At 41.9% G+C, this 18,783-nt stretch overlaps 2 protein-coding genes across 3 annotated transcripts; one reads left to right on the top strand and one right to left on the bottom strand.

The window, feature by feature from the left end:
* The first annotated feature begins 1,149 nt into the window (after positions 1 to 1,149).
* tnpo3 (transportin 3) lies at positions 1,150 to 13,019 on the top strand. 2 transcript variants are annotated; one of them, XM_030774290.1, is made up of 23 exons: positions 1,150 to 1,371; positions 3,485 to 3,685; positions 4,026 to 4,099; positions 4,249 to 4,405; positions 4,936 to 5,079; positions 5,365 to 5,540; positions 5,734 to 5,872; positions 6,003 to 6,149; positions 6,393 to 6,500; positions 6,609 to 6,700; positions 6,913 to 7,052; positions 7,266 to 7,457; positions 7,660 to 7,751; positions 7,900 to 7,976; positions 8,084 to 8,144; positions 8,257 to 8,397; positions 8,820 to 8,936; positions 9,592 to 9,686; positions 9,919 to 10,075; positions 10,410 to 10,577; positions 10,988 to 11,100; positions 11,996 to 12,087; positions 12,252 to 13,019. In XM_030774290.1, exons 1-22 carry the CDS (start codon positions 1,252 to 1,254, stop codon positions 12,054 to 12,056), a joined length of 2,772 nt encoding a protein of 923 aa, XP_030630150.1. In that variant the 5' UTR covers positions 1,150 to 1,251; the 3' UTR covers positions 12,057 to 12,087; positions 12,252 to 13,019. The 2 variants fall into 2 exon arrangements, with proteins under 2 accessions (XP_030630150.1, XP_030630141.1); XM_030774281.1 differs by having other exon boundaries at positions 7,873 to 7,976.
* A 1,037-nt stretch (positions 13,020 to 14,056) lies between these two features.
* irf5 (interferon regulatory factor 5) lies at positions 14,057 to 18,555 on the bottom strand. Its single transcript, XM_030774302.1, has 8 exons — positions 18,357 to 18,555; positions 17,283 to 17,469; positions 17,022 to 17,041; positions 16,863 to 16,890; positions 16,156 to 16,572; positions 15,351 to 15,740; positions 14,652 to 14,770; positions 14,057 to 14,489 (listed from the first exon to the last, which is right to left on the bottom strand). The coding sequence occupies exons 1-8, from the start codon at positions 18,528 to 18,530 to the stop codon at positions 14,301 to 14,303; spliced, it is 1,524 nt and encodes a 507-aa protein (XP_030630162.1). The 5' UTR covers positions 18,531 to 18,555; the 3' UTR covers positions 14,057 to 14,300.
* Between the last annotated feature and the right edge of the window lie 228 nt (positions 18,556 to 18,783).

The raw sequence follows: 18,783 nt of genomic DNA, 5'->3' as shown, positions 1-18,783 counted from the left end.
TAACGGAGAAATAATTATGCGTTTTCAAATTTACCCGGGTTAGTGTGGACAACCTACTTTGTCGACTGAACTTTCTATCTCGGGCAACAGTAGAATGTTGGTAACAATAACGTTAAAATCGTCGGTAATACCGACTCGGTATCATCCATACTTCACCATTGCGTAAGGTAAGGTAGGGTAAGGTAAGACCCACAGAGAACTCGAGTTTTTCAGGAAAGGAGTACTCGAGTTGTAAAATTGTGCACTCGTGTGCAACCCCTATTATATACCAACCATAAGTAACCATGAAATATTTTATCTGATAGATAGATAGATAGATAGATAGATAGATAGATAGATAGATAGATAGATAGATAGATAGATAGATAGATAGATAGAGCAAGTCAGGTTCCTACATTTTATCTGAATTATGTAAATACAGAGCTATAGCCTATCTTTAAAATGTGTGGGAAGTGGATTGCAATGCTGCCACCCAGAGGACAATTTCAAACAGCCAATAGTTAAGTTTGCTCGGCTGTGATGTCCGAAAAGAAGTTAATAAATTAAAGTAGAAGTAAAAGCTCAGTCAGAAAACGTTAGTTTTCTGAATCTCGGCATTATGTTCATCACGGCATTACGATGTTATGTTCTTCAGTTGCCTTTAAACAATAAACAAGTTAATTATTTATGACTGTTTGGATACACCCAGTTCCTGTATGCTTTTTTGACATAATGCACTTTGCCTATTCACGGCACCTTTATTGGCACATATTGCTATTTATAGATTTTTTAAAATAGTTTTAAATGGTTTTAGGTGATCTTAAAGACATTACTGAACATTTAATTAAATGGGCGTAAGCTAATGGATCTGAATAATAAAGGACATGGGTGGTAATAGAACGTCGTTGATAACGTTGTCAGCAGTATTTAACTGTGACATTTTAAGAGATGACGGACACTTCTATTGTACATAAAATGTTAAATTTGATTAAACGAACAGGAAGCTAACTGCCAAGTTTTTGAAAGTGCTCCTGTTTTTCGAGAAAGGCTTTAGAAGCGTCGTTGTATCGAGTTAGCCACAGTTCCTACATATTTGTTTCCAGACGAGGACTTTTGTCGAGTACACAGTAACCCTGTGTGTGTTTGAGATGGCGGTCGGAACGGAGAACATCAAGACTGAATAAAAATAACTACCAATCCTTACTCTCTTGGGAACCTTATAGCGTTTTATTGATTTTACTTCCACCGTTTAAACAGTAATATAGAATAGATATGGATGGCGGCAAACCGTCCCTTTCACTTGTGTATCAAGCGGTTCAAGCGCTTTACCATGATCCAGATCCTGCCGGCAAAGAGCGAGCCTCGGTGTGGCTCGGGGAGCTGCAAAGATCGGTGAGTAAACGAGAAAATGGGGGGCTCCGGAAACGGCCTTCATGGACGCTTTTAGACCAGAGACATGGGTGCTTTCGGTTGCGACAAAAGAGGCGTTGTTTGCAGTAGTGCTGTACTAATTAGCGACACATACATCATATGCTAACAACTGTGTTAGCACAGGCTAGGGAAAGTGGTGTGTGACTGTCAAATCGCGTTGAAAGTCTGTGAGGTAGCCTGCTAACTTACTAGCTATCAGATAGCCCTGGTGAGTCACACAACGAATAGCTACTAGCTAACTTGGGTAGACCCTATATTTTGGCAGCAGTATCCGCTGTATTGGGGCTGAATGAAGAGTAGTTAGCTGCTACGAACAGCATATGGTGTATTTTTGACACGCAGATTTTGGTGTTTGTGATTTTTGCAACTTTTGCAGTGACGACATGAGACTTATTTCCAGTGAAAATACCCTGTTAGCATAGCTTAGACCGCTAAGTTACAGATACTTCTACATAGCATGGTTAGCTTAGAAGTTGTGTAGAGGCGCGTTGAAGCTTAACCTGCAACACTCAGCTGTAGGGCTGATGCCTTCATCAAACAGTCGATAGTTTCCGCATTGATATTTCCGCATCATCATTTGACAGATATGTAAATTTATATCCAGATATAGGCCTGAACTGTATTGTCAAGCCCATTACATATCGCGAAGTATTTTACACATTTGTTAACTCGAAAGTGTGATAATCTGACTCAAATATCAAGGGGTTGATGGTCAGTTGTTAAGTATAGTCATGCAATATAGCAGCTTTGTGGCTGATGGTTTACAGGCAAAAGCGCAGAAAAGTTTTACCAGTTTGCATAAATGATTATGCATTTGTATATTGGGCAGAGTTTACCAGCGTGTAGACGGAAGTGGTGTGCCGTAAACAAATAGCCTACAGCCCCTGCTTGTATGCCTTACGGTAATAGGCCACAATGTTAACGAATGTAACGTCAAACATAAGTAAATGACAAATATGCAAGTTATGACGACATTGTGTCCGCATGAAGGCTATAAGAGGTAAACACCCAACAGCGTTAGAAGCTTTAAACATTAGAACTACAGTATCAAGGTTTTAGTCGAGTAATTCAACTGTTCAACACCTTTGTCGAACATTGCTTCCTAGATTAATCCACCCCAAGACGTCACAGTAACAGACTCCAAGCCCTCAGCTTAATGCACATCCAGTTGCTTTGTTTTGGGACTGTGTCTGAACTGACTCCCAAGACCCGAATGTGGGTGAATTTGTTTGAATGAACCAGTGACATCTAGTCTTTTACCAGTGAATACCACAGTACACAGTACACAGCCCATAGCCTTTGTGAGCCTCCACAGTAATTTTACTCCAGAACATAAGTTTTCGTCTTGCATAAGAAACATGTAATATGCTACAGAGTACCTGAAAGTGATTGGGAAGCAGTACTCCATCATTAATTTGATACTTTCACATTGAAACAGGGATAGCATCACCTTCCATTTTGTAATGACTCATAGAGAGAGTATTGTTTTTGTCAGAGGTAAGCACCCTCTTCAGTGCTGAATGCGGAGTATTAGAGGGACAGGAAGCATGTACAATGCAACACTGTTAGAAGACAGACTGAATTGCCATAGTGGAGTGATTATTTGCTTTCATATATATATATGTATATATATACACACACAGACACACACAAGAAGAAGAGTCCTGTTCCTAGACAACATTAAGCCTATGCATGCTCTGTTTTTATTTTTTGTTTTGCTTTTTTGTTGTTTTTTTTTAGTTTTGCTTTGAATCACCTCTAAAGATCTATAACTGAATTCACAAATTTTGCAGTGTTGTAAATCTTCATATGCGCACATAGGCCGACCAAGTTTGAACCTGTAGTCTGAATAGCTGCCATTGCTTGACTCTGAAAAAGAAATACCCAGAGTGTGCATTTCAACTAACGCGGCAAGGAATCATAAGTGTAAATCTAAACTGCTTTTATTATTTTTCCAATATTCTGGCATAACCTGTAAAAATTCTTCTTCCGATTCATTTTAGATGTCAATTTAGAAGTCATACCATATGAGCTTTTCCTGAGGGAATGCTTTGTGCTGTACCATCCCCTACAGATGTATGCATGGGAGATCTCAGATCAGCTGTTGCAGCTGAAGCAGGATGTTGAATCCTGCTACTTCGCTGCCCAGACCATGAAGATGAAGATCCAAACCTCCTTCTATGAGCTGCCACCAGAGACACACATCTCCCTCCGCGATTCGCTGCTCTCACACATACAGAACCTCAAAGACCTCTCACCCATCATCATCACCCAGGTAACACCCATCCACTTCCGCTTTTTTGGCTTAAAAATAATCACAAATGATTATTTACTGTTACACCTTACAGAATGTCTTGCTAACCGTTGAATCGCTGGCTTCTAATGCAGATGGGACTTCAGTGTTAAGTACTACATAATGGCATGCATTGTGCTGTTGCACTGGGAATATGTTGTTAGCCCTGTAAATAGCAATGTCATTCTCTCTTCCAGTGTCCAATGTCTTTCTATCTTCCAATGTCCAATATCTTTCTCTCTTCCAATGTCTCATGTCGTTCTCTCTTCCAATGTCTCATGTCGTTCTCTCTTCCAATGTCTCATGTCGTTCTCTCTTCCAGCTGGCTCTGGCAATCGCTGATCTTGCCCTGCAAATGGCTTCCTGGAAGGGTTGTGTTCACACCCTTATTGAAAAGTAAGACAAAATCATATATATATATGTATGTGTGTGTGTGTGTATGTATGTATGTACATATACATTTTTTCCTCTGTATCTTTACATGTTTAAAGTTACTTGGACACATAAAATTAACCACTCTCTCCATCCATACTTCACCTCCTCAGGTACAGTAGTGATGTTTCCTCCATGCCTTTCCTCATTGAGATTCTCACAGTTCTCCCAGAGGAGGTTCACAGCCGTTCTCTCAGGATCGGAGCAAACCGACGGACAGAGATAACTGAGGATTTGGCCTACTACTCAACCACTGTAGTCACTCTCTTGGTAAACATATGTTCTGGTGTCTTTCCTTTGACCGTGCTGTGTCTCACTTTCATCCAAACCATTCTAGACAAGAACAGCTCCAGTCCTCATATGCTAAAATGGCTGATAATTCTTTTGCAACCTTATGTAGGAAGTTGATAGTTTATCACATATATCGCTAATATGATAAAAGTTTAATTGAACTATAGCTTTATCTTTCAATGCTAAGTCCCTGACGTACATGTTTCCTGTCAGAATTTTATTTGGAATAAGTGTATCTCCATGTGCCTGCACCTCTACACATGCAAAGGTAGAGAATTTGGATGAAGCTCATTAATCTAGGTGGATCGTTTCAGTATTACATTTATGTTGAATTACATTTTTGTGGCTAAAGCTTTCTTGCATAAGTATCACTTGGCACATGTATAACTTCAGAGCTAGTCAGTAATGTGTGGTTACACAGCTGACTCTCTCCCTTCCAGCTTTCATGAAAGAGAGTAGATTTGAACCATACTATGAATGCACACTGTTCCTGTGTCTTTTGTGTGCAGGTGTCATGTGTGGAGAAGTCTGGGAATGATGAGAAAATGCTGATTAAGGTGTTCCGCTGCCTGGGTAGCTGGTTTAATCTAGGAGTTCTAGACAACAATTTCATGGCCAGCAATCAGTTACTTATGGTTCTCTTCCAAGTGTTGGTAAGCAGCATCAGTCCCTTCCACCTCTGTTCATTTAATCAAACACTTTTTCATCTATTTTCATCCACTTCTGACTGTGTTGTAGATGCTATCCTTGTTTCCCCGAGCTTAATACAGTACAGCGTTTTATAACACCAGTAAACAAAGGCACACATGTTGTCTGATGCTCTCTGTTACCATTGTAATAGTTTTGTGTTTAAACCTAATCCCAGGCCTCTCCAGTTTATTTCTTACTCATCCATCTTTGACTCTGACTAAAGTGTTGTGTGTTTGTCTGATGTGTAGCAGAGGGATGAGACGTCCACTAACCTGCACGAGGCTGCCTCAGACTGTGTTTGCTCAGCACTGTACGCCATAGAGAATGTGGACACACACTTGCCTCTGGCCATGCAGCTCTTCCAGGGTGTTCTCACTTTAGAGACTGCCTACCACATGGCAGTAGCCAGAGAGGACCTCGACAAGTAAGATTCCAGTCTGTTCACCATGGCATTGATAGTACATGTATGATGTGTGGTCTAGAGACATTCATGTTATATTGACATATCACAGGAATGAAGGTCTTTTATCTCAGTTTGGCATAATCATAGTGTGCGTGTGGTGTTGTTTTTTTTGTTTTTTTTAAACTAATTGTTCTTCACTGTCACACTCTGGCAGAGTGCTGAATTACTGCCGTATTTTTACCGAGCTCTGTGAGACCTTTCTGGAGACGACAGTGAGAAGCCCAGGTCAAGGCATGGGAGACCTTCGTACCCTGGAACTGCTGCTCATCTGTGCTGGGCATCCACAGTATGAGGTAAGGACTTACAGGGCGTGTGCTCATAAACCTCCAAACGCACAGTCTCACATATGACAAATAACAGCTGAGGATGGTTATAGACACCTCAGTCACAGTGTTACACATGGGTCTGTGTCTCGTTCATTAGGTGGTGGAGATCTCCTTTAACTTCTGGTATCGCCTCGGGGAGCACCTCTATAAGACTAATGACCCAGCGCTCCACAATGTGTTCAGACCTTACATCCAGAGACTGCTGCACGGACTGGCTCGCCACTGCCAACTGGACCCAGATCATGTGAGACTTGTCCTCTATTTTTCCCCTGCCTCAGACAGAACCTTTCTCTCTCTCTCTCTCTCTCCCCCTCTCTCTCCTCAGCATCCTGGTCTTTCAGCTTTAGTGGAGTCTGTATAATCTCACTGCTTCCAAATTTCCTCTTCAGCAACCTCTATACATAGTATTCCCTAAACCCTGTAACCTACACTCACCACCTGCTCACTGTGTCCTGTCTGATATTGGTCGGCTCTCTAACATGTGCAGGAGGGAATCCCTGAGGACACCGATGATTTTGGGGAGTTCAGGATGAGAGTGTCTGATCTTGTGAAGGATGTTATTTTCCTCGTTGGATCCACAGAATGTTTCTCTCAGGTAGGGTGAGTTATTGTTATTTCAGTAGTCTGAAGGGAACAGTGAGATGACAGATGAGACAAATTTCTCATTTCCATTTTCATGCTCAATCTCTTTTTTTGGTCTTAGCTGTTTTCAACTCTGAGAGAAGGAAACCCACCTTGGGAAGTCACGGAGGCTGTTCTCTTTATCATGGCCGCCATTGCAAAGAGTGTAGATCCGTGAGTGAAACCTTACTGAAATCACACATACTGTCTTCGCATGCGCCCGCTGTATCAGTGTAATTACACAGAAAACAAGTGTCTCAGTTTTGCATTTCTTCTGTCTAAAGTCAATACACTTTGTTAAGCTTTGAATCTTTCTCGATTCAGGGTTTCATTTTTCAGCTCTTGAAAGTTTGACTAAAATCTGAAAGCCCTCCTTCTGTATGCAGTGAAAATAACCCCACTCTGACGGAGGTGTTGGAGCAGGTGGTCTTGCTTCCAGAGACAGTCCATATTGCCGTGCGTTACACCAGTATTGAACTGGTCGGAGAGATGAGTGAAGTTGTTGACCGAAACCCACGCTTCTTAGGTAAGTTTTTTTTTTTTTTTTTTTTTTTTTTTTTTTATGCCAACAAATAGTGCAAATTTCTTTTACTAACCTTAAAAGCATTTCACAAAACAAAGGGAGTACATAAAATAAACCCTCCTGATTTCAAAAGGAGAGACTTGTTTTATAATGACAGGTGGGTGGTGGCGTGTTTTTGATCAGACCCGTGTACCTGTGTGTTTGGTCCCTGAGCAGATCCAGTGCTGAACTACCTGATGAAGGGCCTTAGGGAGAAGCCCCTGGCCTCAATGGCAGCTAAAGCCATTCACAACATCTGCTCTGTGTGCAGAGACCACATGGCCCAGCATTTCCAGGGCCTGTTGGACATCGCCCGCGCCCTCGACTCCTTTGCCCTATCTTCTGACGCAGCCATTGGTCTGCTAAAAGGTGTCTCAGAGTTGAACCTTTTTCTTTTTTAGCCTGTAATGTTTTTCATGTTTTCAGTTAAGGGACTGAAATCGCCAGGATCGTCCTGCCCACTGTTGAGTGTGTTTGGCCATGGGTAGTGACAGTGATGTACTACGTAACATATGTGTATATGATAGAGAGAGGATTTTTGATTTGGCTGTTTTCTGAATCACTCTGACAGGCACAGCCTTAGTGTTGGCCAGGCTTCCCCTGGAGAAGATCTCTGAGTGTTTGAGTGACCTGTGTGCAGTACAGGTCATGGCTCTTAGAAAGGTCAGTAATGCTCCTCAGCTGTCATTGTTTTAAGTAGAAAAGATAGTGATGTGTGTGTGAGAGAGAGAGTGAATTTAACTGTGTAGATGTGTGGTTCTCACAATCTGTGTTTGCGTTTTAGAATATGGCAAAGTCTGTCTCTCAACAGCTTTTAGCTCAGGACTCCAGCAATGGTAAATCTGCGGATCCTACCATTTGGCTTGATCGACTGGCAGTCATATTCAGGTATGTCCCCACACAGTTTTTGTTTGAATAATGTCTCCAATGTTTTTACTCTGTTGCTCTGTGTTAAAACAGTGTTGAGGATTGATCTGTGATGTTGATTTTTACAGACACACAAATCCTATAGTAGAGAATGGACAGACACATCCATGTCAGAAAGTAATTCAAGAGGTTTGTATCCTTCCCTCACAGTAGTTTCTTTTTGTAATGTGTTTTTAAGGTGGGCTCTGTCAGTGCTGTTTCTACAAATACATCAACAGAGACTCTTCTCTTTTCTCTTCAGATCTGGCCTGTCTTATCAGAGACACTGAACGCACACCAGGCTGATAACCGCATTGTGGAGCGCTGTTGCCGGTGCCTGCGATTTGCAGTCCGCTGTGTGGGAAAAGGCTCTGCTTCATTGCTCCAGCCACTTGTCACACAGGTGTGTGTCTGTCTGTGCCTGTCTGTGCATATGATTTGTCACATACCTGAAGAATCAGAGTTTGTATTGTCAGAATATATGGTGAATATATTACGTGTGTCTATTTGAAACTTATTCTACCTTTAGAGTAGTGTGTCTGTGTTCTTGAGGCTTCTCTTGCTCTCTGACTGTGAGTCTGACTGTGTGTTTGAGATGCCTGTGTGTGAAAGTGAATCTGTCTGACTGTGTGTTTGAGATGCCTGTGTGTGAAAGTGAATCTGTCTGTCTGTGTGTTTGAGATGGCTGTGTGAAAGTGAATGTGTTGACTGTTTGAGATGCCAGTGTGAAAATGAATCTGTTGACTGTGTGTTTGAGATGCCTTTGTGTGAAAGTGAATGTATTGTGTATGGTTCTGCTAGTCTGACTCTGGCCTGTGGTTTCAGATGGTGAATGTATACCAGGTTTATCCACACTCCTGCTTCCTATACCTGGGCAGTATCCTGGTGGATGAGTATGGCATGGAAGAAGGCTGCAGGCAGGGTCTATTGGACATGGTCCAGGTACATCTCCTCCTGTCAAAGTACTAAACTTCGTATCTCTTGGTTAATCAACTAATATCTCGACATGCAGTCAGAGCCTGTGAGCAGAGCTGAGTGAGTAGAAACTCTACTCGGTGTGAGTGACACTGCTCCGTGTTCAGGTCCTTACTCTGCTCTGGTGTTGGTCTTGTTCTTGCTCAAAGGATTTCGCTCCAACTTGGGTTTTCTCGGATGCATCATTACTTGTGTTTGACGTCACCTATATGAATCAGTTAACCTAGTAGCCCAATTTTGGTTAATGAAATTTATTTAGTGAAGTAGACTGCTTCATGAATGGCAACATAATTTATTACTTTTATTTTTATTGTGCGTTTCTAAGAATAATATGCCTTGTTGTAATATGTCAAATTCCATTTGGAAGTTGTATCTACCACCAATTGCATGTGGTAAGACGATGGTGAAGCAGAGCATTCTGGGTGGCATCGGGGTGAAGTGGACGGGAGTTGAGAGGCCTGGAGCAATAACGCTTCAGTCTTGCAAACTGTGCTCCTCACTCCAGTGAAATAATGAACACTCCTTCTCTGCTCCACTCCTCTCTTTCTCACACTCCTGTAGCAGACAAATCCAAACTGGACTAAATGTTACATTAGCAATCATTTCTCTCTTGTCCTCTCAGGCTCTCTGCATGCCTACCTTCCAACTGCTGGAGCAGCCCAATGGTCTACGCAACCATCCTGACACTGTGGATGACCTGTTCAGACTGGCCACCAGGTAACGGTGTATGCATGTTTCTCATTAACCAGATGAACGAACTCACACTGGTTTTTTTTGTTTTGTTTTTTTTGCATGGTTAAGACATTTAGACATCCTCACAGCTTTAGAGATTAAGTTATTTAGCTTCAGTGAGCAGTTGACATTATTGCACTAAAATGGAAAAGCACTGCAATTTTTGTTTCTCTCTCTCGTATTTCTCTCCTCATGCATTTTCTGTCCCTGTCGTCAGATTTGTCCAGCGCAGTCCTGTCACACTGCTGAGTAGCAACATCGTTGTCCACATCATCCAGTGTGCCATCGCTGCCACTACCTTAGACCACCGAGATGCCAATTGTAGTGTTATGAAGTTCATCAGGGACCTGATTCACACAGGGGTCTCCAATGACGTGAGTGACACTTAGCCATCTGTATGTAAACTGACCAGTAATGAGGAAGGACAGGAACAAAGCTGATTGGTCTTTGAGCAGTACAGCTTGATTAATAAATAATGAATATATAGGGTCATAATGTTGTGTCTTATGTGACCAATAAAGTCAAATGTCATCATCCTGTCAATGCATGCTAGTCCTGCCTTATTCACTGACCAGAATGTCATTAAATCAGATAAAATCTCTGATGGTCATTGTTTATTACATAGTCTAACTGGCCTTGGTTTGTTTCCGTAGTTTAACTGCTGGATGGGTATTGAGTGGTCCATTCATTTGTTGGCTGTTGTTTTAGCATGAAGAAGACTTTGAGGTGCGAAAGCAGCTGATCAGCCAGGCCATGGAGCAGCACGGCCAGCAGTTGGTCACTCAGCTGTTGCACGCCTGCTGTTTCTGCCTGCCGCCTTACACACTGCCCGATGTCGCAGAGGTGCTCTGGGAGATCATGATCTTTGATCGGCCGGTCCGTATTCACATACACGCGTCCTCGCTCATACACTTCCACTTTCTCTCTCTCTCACAAGTGCACATGCTAGTGCACATAGATTCTCTCCATTCTCTTACTTCCTTTTTTTCACTTATTTTTCCATTCATACTCGGTCACTGGATCTGACAAGCAATCCTGTAATATTCAGCAGATTCGATGCTGAAAAGAAGCGCAGTTTCTCATATACCAATTGTTTATTTTAGCATAAGGTCACCTATTTCTAACCTAATACATTGTATTTAATAAAGAATGAGGAAGTGCTTTTAGATAATCATAACTACATTGGGACCATTAGGGTTTTGTTGATGCTGTTTGCCCAGTAGATTCTGTGTATACCTACAGCTTGATGGATGACTGAATGTTTATGATGTTGTGAAATCTTCCAGACGTTCTGTCGTTGGCTAGAGGCTGCGCTGAAGGGTCTTCCTAAAGAGACATCAGGAGGGGCCATAACTGTCACTCATAAGCAGCTCACAGACTTCCATAAGCAGGTCACCAGGTATGTTTAATCCTGACCTGTTGAAAGACTTATTGTCAGAGCTACATGTTCATCTTGAGAGGATTTCTCTCTCAGAACACACTGTGCACGCTGAGCTGCAGGCTCATTTTGGTCCTAACCCAGAGTGTGACTAGACAACACACTCAGTTATACTCAAGCAAGTGCAATCCCTCCTAAATGGGTGTTTAGGAATGGTCATTTGATGAGGTTTTTTTTTTTTTTTCTTCTAGGTCATAGAGCTTGTGAAAATCGGTTTGAGTAAACACTTTAATGCAATCAGAAGCAGTCGGTGTATCATTAGCCTAGTTTTTATAGCTGTGCATAACCATTAATATTCTCTCCACTAATTGTACCTTGAGCTGTTATTTTCTCCATGGCCAGACAGACTATCATACAGCTACCTGTCTGTTAGCCAATCAGAGAAATGCTGTGGTTTTCCCAAGGCAGCTTCTACTGAGCATGCTCATTAGGTTAGACCAGGAGCCATGCTGCAGGGTGGGGTGGCTGAAACACACTGGTGTATGTGGGTAGATTCCTGAACAAGTCTCAACCTGACCAAGAAGATCAGGACAAAGGAATTCAGTCTTTCACTTCTATGTGACCCGTCTCCAGTTTGAAACAAGCTTTGACTACTCAGTCACATACTCAGAGTATTTGACTGCATGTTGTGGTAAAATGTTAACACACTCAGGTCATGAAGCGGTGTGTAGTACTTGGAGTGTGATCTCAGTAACACGTGTTACACACCATTAGACACACCATTAGATGAGTGTCACTGGCACTGTTTGGCACGGGTTAGGGGCTGTATGACTCTAATGGATCTGCGTTTGGAAATGCAGGTTTTTACAGCTTGTGTTATTTAATGCATTTAATGAGGTGTACGGTGTCTTCACAGTGCCGAAGAGTGCAAACAGGTTTGCTGGGCGATCAGAGAGTTCACCAGGTTGTACCGATAGTCGTCTTCACTATGTTACGCCACTAGACCAGGTAAGACAGCAGACATGCTTTTTAAAGGTCAACTGCATTCAGATAACAAATTTAAATGGCATCCAAGTCATTTGTATTATTTCTGCCTGTCTGTTATATTTTTGTTTAAAGTGTTTAAAAAACTTGTTCTTTCTTTAAAATGATCAATATCTTAACCTCTTCAGGTCAAACCTTTTGTTTGCAAACATTGAGTTGACTGCTGTTGAGAAACTAAAAGGAACTCCTACATGAAGGATGGGTGGGACTTGGCACCACTGAAAGCCAATGAGATGCATCACAGCTTTGGAGTGACAGGGTTAAACGAAACTCAAATTGCCTTGAAGGTGCAAAAAAAGAACAGACAAACCCCCTCCCTTCGCCCTCATTAGCCTGCTGTCACCACGGCTGCAGCAAGATGAGGTGTTGGGAGGGATGGCCTCTTTCTTGTGGGGGTTGGAAGAAGTGGAGTACACACCGACACAATGAAATGGATTTATTTTTTCAGTTGGATTTCTGTGGGATCCATCTTAAAAAAGGAACACAAAACGGGAAAAATGAGAAACAAAAATGAGGACATAACAAAGATGTGCCTGGTTGCAAATCATAATGCATTATAAAAAAAAAAAAAAGACCTAAACGTTTTTAAAAAGATAAAAAAAAAATGGAGAGGATTTATTTTCTTGGACATGTCTTTAGAAATCAGAAAATGGCTTTGCTGTTTGTGCCATAGACAATGAAGAGCAAACCAGTGACAATGACACACATCTACAGTGACAGCCTGTGCATGTTGGATGTGAGGAATTGGCAGAAGAGTGATTGCTGGGACTATGGCATCGCTTTTGTCCCTTTTAAAGATGGCTGGAATTTTACCATTACGGAGTTATTGCCAGATAAAGCTGTAAGATGCTGTCGCTTTGACTCTGGCAATCAGGTTGGGTTGTTGTTGTTGTTGTTTTTTTTTTTTTTTTTTTTTTTTTTTTTTTTTTTGTTCCACCTTTTGGCATCACCCATTCTAGAAAGAAGCAGATATCATCTGAAAGTGTGTAGCCATCTTGTCAACAATAAAAAATGACCCTGAGGAACAAAGGCTTGTCTGGTTATTTATTTTTTATTTTTGGAGTGTATGGGAACCTCGACATGCTCTCCCCCTCTTTCCTCTGGGAACCTGTTTGACTAGATTTTTTTGCAATAACACAACCCTCTCTACACACAGAATTTAATCTGTCCTCTATTGTCCATTTGCCCTCTGCCTCTTCAGGGCTCCAAAATGTGTCACGTGTCATTCAATTCAGCCTGTGTCACCCCCAGAGGTAACAGTGTCATGTTTTTCACCATTGTTTGATAGTATGACTTTTTCATCTAAACACCATTTACCACACGCAGTCCTGTGTTCTCCAGTTCAAATTCAGTAGCTTAATATCATGCCTTCAAATGAGGACTCCTACTTGATGGAACAATTAAAAGTATGTCATGGGACATGAATGAAAAACCACGCTAAATTTGCTTGTTTTTTGTTTTTTTTTAAGACACTGAACCCATGCAAGTAAAGACAGGACTCATCTGATGTTGGTTTGTGTCATAGTTTCTGTTTAATTAAAGCATAATGATAAATGTATCAAAGACACTTATGGCTTTTCCTGGGATCCACATAATGCAATAGACAAGTTTTACGTTTGTAATAGTGTCCTATTTGAAAAGAGGTTAAATGTCTATACATTCAGGTCTTAGTTCTGTAAGAGCAATGAAGTTTTTTTATATGATCACTTTAACTAAGTGAAAAAGAAGAAAGACACAAAAACAGGTGAATACTTGCAGAGGACATAGAGAGTGTCTGCAACCAACTAAAAATACTGCTATGGTATTTATTGAAAAGCATTTTCTCAGGATGCAAAAATCAAAACAATAACAAAAAAAGGAGGGGGGGGGGGTTGCTGAGACAGTTAATTGAAGTAAAAACACAGAAGTCTGGTCCACAAACATCTCTTTGCTGAACAAATGACCAAAGGAAATTGTCTCCAATGGGAAATTATAGTCAGATGTGGGGTTTTTTTCCAGTAAGGGAGCAGCACTGGTGTTCAATGGAGGTGCGGAAAGAACTCCTGCTCCACAAAAACATCACGGCACAAGCAAAAGTGGGGACATTCCAGCATTGCTTGGTCCAAAATGCCAGTATTGTGTAAAGCAGTTATAGGGCCCTTTCTACTGTATGACCATTTAATGTGGAGAATCCAATGCTACTGGATGTTTTGGATCCAAGGGCCCTGAGCGTGCTGACTCTGCAGCAGCCGCTGCAGCTCTTTGAACTGCTCTACTGTCTGGTCCTTCAGATCAGGGTTAGAGATTTGGAGACGGATGCTGTCTGTGGACCAGGAGAGCTCTCCTGAGAACATCTCTGTGAGGATCCGAGCCACTACCGGCACCACCTGTATTTAGTGGAGAGACAAAGAGGGAATGAGTTACACCAGAGGCTATTGTTAAGATCTCTTTTTCAGCAGTAATACTGTCCTTATAATATCTGTCTGATACGAAGGGTATGTTTAAACAATGCAATACACTAACTAAAATCTGGCATTAAATCTACATACCTGAACAATTATCAGCTTCTTCTCTTTGGGCTTTCTGTCTGGCCAGTCCTCTCCAAAGCAGAAGTAGATTTCAAAGGGAGGAGGGGTGGGAGTTTCGCCCTTCTGGTACAGGATAAGTTCTGTAATGATCACAAAAAGCTATTACAGCTTTGACAGTTTCTTTAAAACTCAATCACTGATCATACAATCACTGAGTCATCTTCCCCGAGCACGGTACTGCGGCTGCCCACTGCTCCTAATGTGTGTGTATAGGATGGGTCTGAAGCAGAGGTTGAATTTCACTGGTCACTGTTCCTAGTGTGTGAGTGTGTGTGTGTGTGTGTGTGTGTGTGTGTGAGAAAACTTAGGAACTCACTTATCTATGAGTGTAAAAAAGTACTCTTATTGCTGAACAGAATCAGACTGAAGAATATACACTAACTGTTTTACTTTCATAGATATGACAGATCACCCAGTAAAAGAGACATTCTTTCCAGGGACATTCTACACAGCTCTCACTGTATAAGCAGCGAACACTGGCATTTGAATAAAACTATTAAAATTCATATACTTATTCCAACTATTTGCTCCATTCTAAACTTGGCAACCAGGCTCAACCACCAGAACATCCAATTGTGAAACATAATCTTTTCCTCTTTCTTTATCACCACAGAGTATAATCTTAAGTAAGGTCTTCACTTCAGAGGTAGCTTTGCTCACCCTGCAGAAAGCTGTTGAGGCTGAACACTTTAATCTTCCTCTCTCTCTCCATGGGATTGGGCGGGCCCTGCTCTGGCACTCCAGGCCCTGACCAGAACACTTTACACTGGCAAAGTCGCACGGCGTAGATGTCTTGCCCACGGATCTCCAGGATCAGTCCGCGGTCCATGACATCGAGGAGGTGGTTTGTGTAAAACCTCTGCTTATCATTCTGAATTTCACCAGTTCCAGGAAACAGGACTTGGTGGAGAGTGACTGGGCCAAATAGCTCCACTTGCTCAGGTGTGGGCTCTAGGTGGCCAGAGTAGAGCCTGCAGCCCTGAGGGTTGCTCACTGTCAGAGACCCAGCTGCCCGACCCCGGTACTGGAACTTGATGTCAAGGTCAGTTACTGTAATTGAGATTCAAATCATTAGATAAATACCTGACAAATATTTTAAACATGTTGAATGAAGAGACCTTTCCTTTGGTTCCAATTTTATTGGATAGTTGCTTGATAAAAGTTCATTTTTTGATGGTTAAGAATATACTACTTCAGCTGAGAGTTAAGAAAAGCTGCTGCTATCAGACATGTTTCGGATGAAGTAACTGATGTTTAAGGTTAGACTGAATGAATAACGATACAAGCATGGTTTCAAGACCAGTCATTCCGTACACACCCCAGTAAGTAAGGGAACCAGAGTCAGTTAACGAAAACGAAAGGGCGGGACAGACAGTTCTCTGAAAGGGAAGTGCAGGTATGTCTACATTTGCGACTGGTTTACATTGTTTGGCAATAATTGAAATGAGCGATAATTTGTCCTTACAGGGTAGCATGTGAGGACTACTCAAAAGGTCATAGATGCAAGGTTGCACTTGACTCTCCCCTTCAGTCTGTATTCCTGGCATTGGGCTCTCCCCCATGGACACTGAAGGGACAACCGGAGGCACGGAGATTTCTGCGAGTGTGGGAACGGACATAACCCCGCTGTCCACGCCACATCTGTCAGACAGACCTCTGCTGTGCACAAATCCAGTCGAGTCCACGTCAACAATCGGGACTTGACACGGAAACTCAGAGGGTGTCATGGTGGGCTGGGAGAAGTCTGTTGTTATGGCATTGCTGCCATTGAGATTACCATGCAGAGGCATATGAGGGTTCAGGTAAGTGGTGGTATACTGATTCACGTTGATGCGGTTGGCCGGAAATCCTGGGTAGCTTGGAGGATCGTTGTTTCTGGGATCTGCAAGTGTGATGAAAACAGGAGACATAAGTATGAAAAGAATATACACATACATATATTTTCCATGAAATACAATAAGGTTCAATATTTTCTGCAAGTTGCATATCTCAAAACATCCATCTATTAATAGTGATTGACATGCAGTGGAACATTTGGGAGATTAAATATCATACATGCAGCAAACCAAACTAATCTGAAGAAACTGAACAAAAACTGGTTAGTTTTTTACACCATCTAAAGTGTCCTGAAGCTGATTACTCATTACAGCCAAGAAGAGAGAAAGACCTTACCGATTGAGAGGTGCTGAAAATTCGGTATCTGAAAGCAAAGCAGAAAGTTCTAAGTACAAGGAGACAATACTGGGCACCTCTGAATTATTGCCTGTAGAGGGCATGGATAAATAAATCGTTGTCACTTTTTGGATTTTTATATCCATAATGTTAGCTCACCTCTTCTTCTTCATCATCATCTGTAAAACAAGGAGAAAAAAAACCCTTCAATTTTAAAAGTGATGGTTGTGTAAACGTAAATATACTCTGTAACGTTAACTGCCCCTCATGTTCTTTGAGGTTATGGGTACAGGTTGACTAATCATTTTTAAATATCAAAGTATTCTACAAGATGCTTATATTTTTGTACCTCCCCAACGCATTCATGGTAACGAAATCAAATTTAGGGCTCATCGTCTCCAAATCACTCTCCCTCCTCACCTTCGTTGACTGGCTGGTCACACACCTCATAGATCTTATAGGGTTGAACAGGAGTCTCCTTGGTGCCATCATATTTGAGTCTGAACTCCCGACTCTTGTTGAGTGCACAGCGGAGGTTGGCCTTCCACTTGGCTGGATCTGGTTCATCTACTCCTTCCTGAAACTTCCCTGTCTCCAAGGCCCAGGCCTGAGCATGGAAATAAGAATTCAAAGTTCATTATGATACAGTCAGAGACTTTCAGTGGTTTTATGTTAGGTTTACTTAAGTACAAAGTTAGTACAAAGCTTATGCTTAAACAGGCCCTGTGAAGGTTCACTTAGTTAAAATTATTGGCAAAGCTGGGCATGATTGTTGTATAATGAAACACTGTATAATGAAATATTGATTTCTCCTTAATACCAAATGCATAATTTCATTTTAGATCTTAAATAGCAGTAATACTGCGGTAATTCATTTAAAAGATTGAAACACCCGATTACAAAAACCTGGAGAAATTTGCTAAATTGTGGACAACACACAAAAAAGGAGAACATAAAAGTACATGTTAAGGGTGAGTGAAGCAGTTTTTAAGAGACCTCATGGCCAGAACTTCCTTAGAGTTCCTCTTATTAAAACCCAGAGCATGGGATAACAGTGAATTGAAACTAAAGCCCTTTCAGTTCTCTAAATCTGTTGTAATAAGAACACTGAACAACCCTTCCCCATTCAAGGCAGCAGGTCTAAATGCAAATCTTTTATTTTTATTCTGTTTCTGTCTTTTCATTTCATGAAGTCAACACAGAATGGGCTAAGGATTACGACAAATGGGCACTGTAGCCCCGCAGGTCTCGATCTGTACGAACAGATGGTATTCTTACTGTTGCAATCCTGACTAAACTGTCAAAACATCAGTACAGTATTCATAAGAAACCTCGGCATCCACTTGAGTATGTTAACATCGAGGCTGACAGGAGACAATGTAATATTATATTGTCTTGCTGCCATGTCAGACTAGGTTGCACATGCAGATTGTGCTAAAGGTTTCACGTATAAAGGTTTCGTGCCATTCAGGCCACCTGGCAATCAGCACTCACCTTAAATATGGTGTTCTCCTCCTCCAAGGTGGGTGTGTGACGTGTGGCATGGCGCCAGGGAATTCGGAACAGTTTGTGATCTGGACTGAGCCAGTGAAGACCTGGGTACTTCCCACTGTTCACCTGTGCCAGCAGCCACGGCTTCAACCGTATCCGCCTTGGCTGAACACTCATGATGATGGTGTACAGGGATTAGGGTAGGGTGGGGACGATCAGCACAATTCCTCGGATCTGCTCCGGTGAGAGGAACAGGAAAAGGTCTGTATGTGTATTGGGATAGGAAAGCTGCGGGTGGGGGACGAAGCCGAACTTAGCAGCGTTTGCACTGACGATGGTAGCAGTTCTCTCCTCTGGAAATGCGAACACAGAGACAGAAACAAAGCAAGTCAAAGACGACCTAAACTGATGTGAGGATGAACACCGACTT

Source organism: Chanos chanos, chromosome 1 (assembly GCF_902362185.1).
Source record: "Chanos chanos chromosome 1, fChaCha1.1, whole genome shotgun sequence".
NCBI classification, from domain to species: domain Eukaryota; kingdom Metazoa; phylum Chordata; class Actinopteri; order Gonorynchiformes; family Chanidae; genus Chanos; species Chanos chanos.
The sequence above is the reverse complement of the archived record's forward strand: the minus strand, read 5'-3'. Positions and strand labels throughout refer to the sequence as shown.